General features: G+C 45.1%; 1 protein-coding gene across 9 annotated transcripts in view; it reads right to left on the bottom strand.

The window, feature by feature from the left end:
* ANKS1B (ankyrin repeat and sterile alpha motif domain containing 1B) overlaps window positions 1–9,595 on the bottom strand; it is a 1,095,863-nt gene that overhangs the window by 77,653 nt on the left and 1,008,615 nt on the right. For all 9 annotated transcript variants that reach the window (XM_019515011.1, XM_019515009.1, XM_019515010.1 and 6 more), the window contains one exon: window positions 7,055–7,162. In XM_019515011.1, coding sequence (XP_019370556.1) covers window positions 7,055–7,162 — 108 coding nt within the window. The remainder of the gene's footprint in view (window positions 1–7,054; window positions 7,163–9,595) is intronic.

Genomic DNA, 9,595 nt, shown 5'->3' with positions numbered 1-9,595 from the left:
ACTTGAAGATCTACAAGGTCCCTTCTGACCCTACTTCTAAGATTCTATGATATGGTTCTATGAGCATGTTGTATACTACCATGTCCATCTGCATTTGTGCCGTACTAATGTGGACTGCAAACCATAGGCTAGGGACAGATATTACACATAAACCAGTTTAAGTGATCAGAAACTGGTTTAAACCTATAACAGAACAGACATTCAGTGCCCATAAACCAGTTTGAAAGTGGCTGAAACCAGTTCAAGATAAACCTGGTTGAATGTAGTATCAGACTTAACTGATTTGGGTCAAACCAGTTTATGCAATGATGTTCCCATACCCCTTCCTGGTTTAACTTAAACCAGAGTCCTCCAGCATCTCGAGCTTTGCAGGCTCGGGTAGGACTCTCTGTTCCACAGCAGGGCTGGCCCCACTCCTCTGCTCCCTGCCTGGAGCTCTGGCAGAGACTGCAGGCACAGCAACATCTGCCTGGCTTGCCTCTGCCTCCCTCTCCCCACCACCACCACTCCCTGCTCAAGCAGGGGTTGCCCCTTTCTCCTTTCCCACAGCATGGGCCATAGCCAGCATGTGGTATGCTAGCTAATGGTGAAAGGTGTCCGTGTAGGGCAGACAGGACAAAGGCAGACAGAACAGTGTCCGGTTAGGGCTTTTTGGAGCTAATCAACAGGTCAGCTGGTAATGTCTCTCTTTTCCTTCCTTGGAAAAAGGGTGCTTAAGAAAAGCTTGAACTAATGAGAGAGGTTTTGTTTTGATGAGGTGCTAAATGCTGTTATCAACTCCCTGCTGGGCTGGTCAGGAGCAGGGGGTGGGGGGAACCCCTCCCTAATCAGAGCATCCTCCTGGGGCTTGGCCACACACCCCCTCAGCTCAGCACCATGCAAGGGGAGGGAGGGTTGCTCTAGTGCCTCCCAGCTTCTAGCCTGAGCCACTGCAGGCATGTTCCTGGATTTTCTCAGTCCAGTGGGAATGTCTGTACAGTTACAAACCCATTCAGCCTAGCCAGGTTAGACTAACCTGCAAAGAGTGAATCAATTCAGGCTCAGGTTTTTTGAATGTCTGTCTTCAGCCTACATGATTTGTTCCTTCCACCTCCATGTCACACAGCAGTAGGCCAGGGCTGTCCAACTGGCTGTCCATCTACTCCTGCATAGCAGGGAAGTAGCCTGAGGGGTCATGTGCACGCTGGTGGAGCATGGAGGATGCAAGGGGGGGCACATGATGCCTGTGAGGGGCAGGGGGGCTGTGTGCTGCCAGTGAAGCCTGCATGGTGGGGAGGATCCTGGTGGGGAAAACTCCACCACGTGTAGTCCATGCAGTGTGTGGCTTGGGGTGCTACCTAAGACACCGTATGCTTGTGTCACCTGAGGCCCCTCCTGAAGTCACACCAAAGTTGTACAGTCTGGTTTAGGCACTACCCAACTGGACTGTGATCAGTTTTCTGTACTTAACTGCTGCAGAATCAGGATTACAGATGGCCCTGCTTGGACTTCCCTGGATTTCACCCCTTTTTAACCACTTTTCTGTCACCAGCAAATTACTGTTAGCTTTTCAAGTCACTCTTTGAATTGCATCTCTGAAAAGGCTTTCATGCAAGGATATATCAAGCTGGTTAGAGGCTGACAAAACACGTGGCCAGATTTGGACTAATGAAGAGATGTAGCCACAGCTGAACACCATTTTCAAGAACAATCCGCTTATGACCAGATGTTGAACAGATGGCTCAGCTAAGTTTCATATGAATACAAACTGCTCCAGAAGAGGGCTGGTATACATCAAGAAATTAGTGGTCATGTCTACACATGTGATTTATTGTGGAGCAGACTAATTAGCTACAGAGTAAAGCATCATCATCTGCACATGCAATGGTATTAGGCTGCAGTAAACTAATTAACACACCATAAGATAGTACTGTTCCTGACACTACTATCTTACAGTGGAGTAATTAACTGTGATTAAATGCACATGTAGATGTTAACTGCAGGTATAAATTGCACCTGGTTTGCCTAGCCAGCAAAGGGACAGACTCCTGCCTGCCATCTAGCCATACAGATCTGCACTTGCAGCACCCTCGTGCCCCAGCCAGCCCCACTTCTGCTTGAAGCTGCCACCTGGAGCCCAGGGCAGAGAAAGGCAGGAGCAGCACTGACATTAACTTCTCCACACCAGCTCAAATTGCTGTCCTGGGCATGCATGTAGATGCTGTGCCAGGAAGAAATTTATTCTGGCTGAAACTATTCTGGAGTTTGTTGCTTCAAAGAATTGCATACGTAGATGCACCCAGTGGGTGTGTCTACACGATGCTTTACTGTGTAGTAGAATAATTTACTGCTTATTGAGCACGTCAATGTATATGCACTTACTGTGCAGTAACTGAAATTACTGCCTAGTACAGGCACGCATCTCCACATGCATGCCCATACTGTGCAGTAAATATGTTGACTTATGCCAACTTGAACATAAATTTGATACCTGCATCATGCAGATAGCAAATTTATGCCTGATTAGTTTCTATGCAGTAATGCATATATACATGCATTGCTGAGCAGGAACTCAGGGGGCCTCCCTGAGCCCAGCCCCAAGACTCCTGGCTGGCCACGTCTCCTGGCTTCAATTTGGGGCTAAAGTTAGTCCCAAGGGCTGGCAGCCATGTGGCTGGAGACTGGAGCTCCCCCTGGTGGCCACAGGGGAACATGGCAGGCTGCTCTGACCTGAGACTAAATTTAGCCCCAGGTTGTCTGCACATGTAGACACCGGCCTATTCCTATTCACTGAGCAGTAATTTACTGTGCAGTAAATTTAAGCCAGCCTAAGCCCATGTGTAGACACACCCAGTAAAGCATCACCTTCTACACATGGAGGCGCTTACTGCACAGTAAATTAGTAGCCTCCATCTGGGAAGTTTAAACCCAAATGTAGGGCAATCTCACTTACAGTGAATTCTCTAAGAGTATGCAGGCTGTAGATAAATTGAAACTTCCCTCCCTCTTGTAGGGCTGCCTGGCATGGGTTAAACTTCCCAAGCAGAGGGAGCCCAGTGGCTCCCCCTTTTTGGTGCCTGTGAAACTGAGTGCTGCAACTTGGCACAGGGCTGTACCACTCAACTTTAAGATGTCACAAATTCAAATTGTTGAGTGATACAAACCAGCTACAAAGACAGTCTACAAGATGCTTTTAGTAGAACACCTCTGTGGCTGGTATACCATTCTTACCAGAGCCATTCTTACTCAGTGCTTCACAAAATTTATTTTTACAATACCCTGGTGAGATGAAGAGGTACTATCATCATCATGTTAGAGAGGAGAAACTGAGGCAAAAAGTTATGAAAGTCAAGGGCAGTAGTGGACAATCTTGTTGGCAAGTGTACTACAAGTTAAGCCCAAAGTATGAGATGGTGCCACTATAATAATAAGCCAATCCCATCATTCTATGTCAAATCCATTGCTCTCCAGGTGTGGCAAAACTTAATTCAGTGGCACCTACATTCCCAGCTCCTGCTTTGCCAAACTCTCAAGCTAGCGGCACCTCCCACCCGATCCCCAAGTGCAGCCCTGATCCTCTTCCCTTCCCAACGTGTCATCCCAACTCCTGGTACCCTTTTAATTTGGTGGATCAAATCAGGCACAGAGCATGTACAGACATTTGGGCATGTGAGAAAGAGGTTAGAATAGAGCATGTTAAAAATGGCCAACTGATGATCTAATTTAGTTTGCCTATGTGTAGAACTTACACTTAGATCCCTAGTTAAGTTGACCTAAGTACATACTCTAGAGAGGTTCCAGGCAGGTTAGATCAGTCAAAAATGACCAATGCAATCTAAGTTAACTGTACCTTGGAGGTACACTAAGTTAGATTGCATATGGCTACAGCAATCTAACCACACTTCTGTATATGTTCAGAGTGCAGCCCCAAGACAGGGAAAGCCCAGCTGCTGGCCCCAGCCCCAGTGCTGTGCTTTTCCTATCCCACCAGCACCAAGCTATTTTTAGCCCTCTGACCCTTCCTCCCATGCCCAGACAGAGCATGTCCCTCCCGCCCAGGCCAGCCAGACCCAAGCCTGCAAACTCCCCCGATTTCTACAATCTGTTCCCAGTGCTGTTTTTACCAGTATTTGCCATACCAGGAGCTGACTGAAGTAAGTTTCATAGTTTCATAGTTGGTAGGGTGGGAAAGGACCTGAGCAGATCATCAAGTCCAACTCCCTGCCTTGGCAGGAAAAAGTACCGGGGTCAAACGACCCCTGCAAGGTGTACATCTAACACGATTTCAATCTCTGTGGCTCATGAGCTTTAGCACATGCCATTCCCAAGATCAACAAACTTATTCAATACTGTCCACCAAATGTCAGTGGGCCTTGTTCTACAAAATTGGGTCCTGAGGGCCTAGCACCGCTGCCACACACTAGGATTGGATTCAGGGGACCCAGGACTCCTGCCCCCGCCACGCCCCGGGACTGGGTCCCAGGAGACCAGAGCAAACCACCCCTTCCACACTGGGATTAAAGCTCAGGGACCCAGAGCCAGCCCTCCAAACCCAGATTGGGCTATGGGACCCAGCAGTGCCCTCACCTGGCCCTGCGCACTAGGGCTAGGTTGGGCTGGGAGGTAGAGTGGGTAGGATCAGGGAGGTCAGGGGTTGGTTTGGCAAGGGCATTGTTCATCTGGGGATGGAGGGGTAGGGGGTAAAAATAGCTTTTGGTCGGGAGGAGGCAGACCCCTGATCCTATCAACCCCTCCCCCACAGAGGTGCCAGCCCCCCATTCCCACCAATGTCCACCCATAAAGCCACCAGTCTCCCTGATCTGCCCATCCCTCCCCCCCTCTCCAAATTACTTTAATTGGGCTCCAGGTGAACACTGGTAAAACTGGCCCCAGGAGTAGTGACGGATGGGGCACAGGAGGTAGCAGGTTCAGGTTTAATCCCTTCCCATGGAAGCTGCTAGCCCCCTGATCCCCCAAGGCCACCTGTGGAACCCACTACTTCCGCCAAGCCCTCACCCCCTGTAGATGCTGTTAGCCCCCTCTTCCACCATGCAAAGCCTACTAGCCACACCCCTGGCCCACCCTGCTAGCCCCCCATCTGTTCCACCCTCCCCTGACTTACATTAGTTTAGGTTCCTGGCACCTATCTAATTGCTAAATTAGATTGGGTGGCCATTTTTAACCCAGTCTAACCCCCTGAACTTCTGACTGTAATGTCTGTATGAAGCCACAGTCAAAACCACATAGGGAAAAGTATGGTGTAAGTGACATTCCCAACATCATTGAGAAACTCTTTGGCACATGCAAGGATAAAATCTAGTTCTTCCAGGCCATATTTTACTTTCTCAACTACAAAATCATCCTTCTTTTCCTCCTGTATGTTGCTGGTTCATTACATCTCTTCCAGCTTCTGTAACAAATGGAAGAAAGGTTCTACAGAAAACAGCCTTCTTCATTATGCGACCCTGATTCATCCCCAAAACAATCCCTCCTGCACAGTGAATAAGGCAGGGGTGCCATCAAGAAAAGAGTATGTGAACATGTAATTAAAGACTGTATCATAATGCTTTCATAGAAGGGGGGGGTGACTTAAGATTGCAAAGGAAAGCTTAATTCTGGCATTTCCTAATTTTTGAGTTCATGCCTTTGAAAAGTTATTAATATGCTATTAATGCATCTTTTGTACATAATATTTTTGTTATTTTTGCCTCCATTTACCAGGTATTTACTACATACAAACAGAGCCTCCTAAAGCAGAAGATATGCATTTCACTTATTTAACTATTTTTAAGAACTAAAAATGTATTTGTGCATACTGCAAGGTAAATACTGTGCTTTGTGTTTGTCTAAGTATTCCTATGGGACAGCATCCATATTGATGGATGAGAGAATCATAGTCCAAACCAATGTCCTTTGCTTTAGGACTCCCTATAAAGACTCCAATACTACAAAGGGATGAATAATGTTTCATGATTGTCTGAACCAGTAATTCTAGCTGTGAAGCACTGACAATCTTTTCCTCATTCTGATTGCATCTGGAGGTGATTCAGTTTACCACATATGTAGAAATCCCATGATTTCAAACCACTGAGTGAGAATGAACTACTTGCAGGCATTTCTTTTCTGTTAGTATTTTAGCACTTGCTGTGTGCTAGAAAACAATTTACAATATACAACTAAGTATAACAAACATATCTTCTATTAGAGCAATTCCTTAGGACAGGAAATCATGACTTCAATGATACCAATGCCACATTAAAGCCAGATTTTAGTTCTTTGTAAATGGCACTGGAGAGTAAAGAGGGTGAAAACAGGGTGGCCAGAGAATCCTTAACTTTCTGTTAAAATAAGATCCTGAAAGGCAGCTGCAATTCACAGTCTATCTATACCTCCAGTCACCAGAAAATATAAGCTGGGAGCGCAGTATGCACTCTGACTAACGGAATTCTAGTCCAAGGAACTGTTCCCATGGGAATACTCATATTGGATCATACAATTGTAGGGTTGGAAAGGACTTCAATGGTCAGCCAGTCCAACCCTGCACTATTCAAATGGGAAATAGCTGGATAAAAATGTCTGGATAAAAGCAGCCTCAGATACTTTGGACAGACCACAGTAAGGATGGGTCTCCAAAGCACAACTGTATAAGGATAATACACTGGAAGAAAGAAAAATAGGGGGATTCAAGACATCTAGCACATATGAGGTAGAGAGAGGAGTATAAAAATATATACATAAAGCAGTAAGTATGGAAATCCTAAAGGACACCATGATTAGGATTTTGCAGAAGGGTACACCGATGAAAAATAAAGAAGAAAAACTTTTCTGGCTACCCAGACACACCTTATAGCCATACAATTTTAATTTAACTGATTTCAGGGAGCTATCTGTAAATAAAGCACGCAAAGCTGCACTACACCAAAAACAAACAAGCAGCGTTTTAAAAATGTGAAAATGACAGTAATGAACTCCAGTCCATAAGCTTAAGGTACTAAGCGACCATTCATTTTTCTTTGACTTTTATGCATTTCTTCCAGACTTTACGAGGTATCAGACAAATTTACCAGAAACTTACCCTGAGGGTTATTGACCGTGGTGGTTTCTGAGGAGGATCTTCGTGAAGCCTGTCTCCTAGAGATGCCAAAATGCGTTTTCTGTGGCCAATCAAGCTGATTTTTAAGACCTGAAAGATGACAAAAAGCTCAGGTAAGAAGAGTCCATTAAAAGCTGTTAAACAAAAAACGAGTCAGAAAGAAACAGATTTTCTATAAACCTCTTAACAGGTAAGTCCTCTATATGGGTAAAATAGAAAGAGATGGATGAAACGATTAGCAGAAAGGATTACAGATGGGAGAGGAGGAGGTTGCAGAGAGAGAGAGTGAAAGCAAGAAAGAGAGAGAGTTGAAACAGAGAACGATACAGAATGAGAGCCCCCCACCCCCCAAAAAAAACCAGAAGAAAGCAGGTACAGGTATAGCAAGTTAAAAAAAACAAAACAAAAAACCAAGAACTCCCCACCAAAAAAACCAAACCAAAAAAAACCAACAAGCAAAACAGTAGGGTAGAGTGGCAAGAGAAATGAAATGGGAGGAGAGACTTACAGACCCAACTCCAGAGGGGACAGAAACAAAGGCATAAATAACAGCAATGGGGAAGACTGCAGAGGGAAAGGTAGGGACACAGACAAGAGAGAAAGAAAGGATACCCAGGGAGGGAAAGGGTTGAGCAACTATAGACAGAAAAGTGCAGAATACCATTGATGATAAGGAAGAAAGAGGAAAGGAAAGAAATGAAAAAGGAAAGTAGAGAACAGCAACAGAAAGATACATTTCTCAGAACTTGGAAACTCAAGACCCTGTATCCTCAGCAGGTATAAGCACATAAGACACTAAAGAGAGACCCACCTCCTGATTCTGGTTGGACCACTCTCTTCTGCAGGTACAAAGAAAAGAAAAAAACCCAAACCAAAACAACCCCCCCCCACTGCAATCTAATAAACTATAGCAAATGGACTGAACCAAACACTTTTGGCCCTTGCTGAATTCCACCAGCTGTAACAATTACAGAGACAGTAGAACAATTTCCCAACTATTTCTATCAGTGCTCTAGCAGTAAAAACACTTTATTTTACCCTATCATACAGGCCCCTTCTTCCTCCTCTCCTCCCCACACACGAGACTCTTTGGGAAAATGCGGGTGAGGGCAAAGGTAAAAAACTAGAGTATCAGTAGCAGAAAACAATCTGAGCCAAAGAATTTCTGCAAACTTATACTACAGCATTACAATGGAGAAAACCCAATCTCTGCTCTCTTATACAGATGCCAAAAATTGTACAACACAGAACCACTCCAGACTATATATCCTCATAAACCACAACTGCCTCCATTTGCCCCAGAACACCACTGTAAACCCTAGAACCCAGAAAGCAGCATTATGAGTACTTAGGACCAGGTGGTGCTGAAACTCTGTTGGTTAATAGGGATTTTCTGTTCACCTTAAAATAGGGCACAGTGCTAAGAAGTCATCTCTGTAGGCTACAGACCTTACAAATGACTACCCTTCTCTTTTTTAAGCAAGTAAATAAAAAAGTAGGAATTGGAAGAATTTCCAATATCATCTCAGCCACCAATATCTTAAGTCCTTCAGTCTGACTGCATATCAGACAAGGAACTGATATCGCCTGATTGATCCAATGGATGAACTCCTAATGACAGGCAAGGAACTATATCTACACGTTGAACCTATGCTATGCAGTATTTTGATCTGATCATGAAATATTCCAGTTGCCTGCGGATGCAGAGGTACTGGCACTATTATGAAATAGAAATAGTTTCTCCTCCAAATTAAGCCCACTGGGTCACTGTGAGAAGCTGTTCCTTAATAGCCAATCTATTAAGTTTCACAGACCTGTGCTCTTCTCCCATATTATTCCAGGTCTATAGGAAACATTAGGAATGCTAGTGAGACAGCATAAGCTAATATGTCACCAGTATGCAGGAAATATGCAGATCTATCATTAATTTACATTAAATGCAAACCAAACCATTTACTGCTTCTCTCAATTCCTAGCTATAAGAAGCATCTCCATGAAGCATCTTGTAAATAGCTCTGTCAGGCCTTCAGTCAGCGCAGATGTAGTTAGGGATCTTTTGGAAGGGATGGACATTTTTAAATCTGCAGGTCCAGATGCCTTCCACCCACGGGTATTGAGGGAGTTGGCAGGGGTCATTGCAGAGCCCTTGGCTAATGTGGTCCCAATTTTCAAGAAAGGGAGGAAGGAGGACCCAAGTAACTATAGGCCCGTAAGCCTCACCTTGGTGCTTGGGAAGATCTTGGAAAGAATCATCAGGGAGTACATCTGTGGGGGGCCAGCGGGGGAGATCATGCTCAGGGGCAACCAGCATGGGTTCATCAAAGGCAGGTCCTCCCTGACCAACCTGATTGCCTTTTATGACTAAGTAACTAAATCCTTGGATGATGGTGTTGCCGTGGACATAGTCTTTCTAGACTTTAAGAAGGCCTTTGACACTGTCTCTCACCCCATCCTCATCAATAAATTAAGTGACTGTGGCATTGATGCCTACACACAGTTGGATGGGTCAAAAATTGGCTGATG

Source organism: Gavialis gangeticus, unplaced genomic scaffold, assembly GCF_001723915.1.
Source record: "Gavialis gangeticus isolate Ggan-Ray unplaced genomic scaffold, GavGan_comp1, whole genome shotgun sequence".
Lineage (NCBI taxonomy): Eukaryota > Metazoa > Chordata > Crocodylia > Gavialidae > Gavialis > Gavialis gangeticus.
The sequence above is the reverse complement of the archived record's forward strand: the minus strand, read 5'-3'. Positions and strand labels throughout refer to the sequence as shown.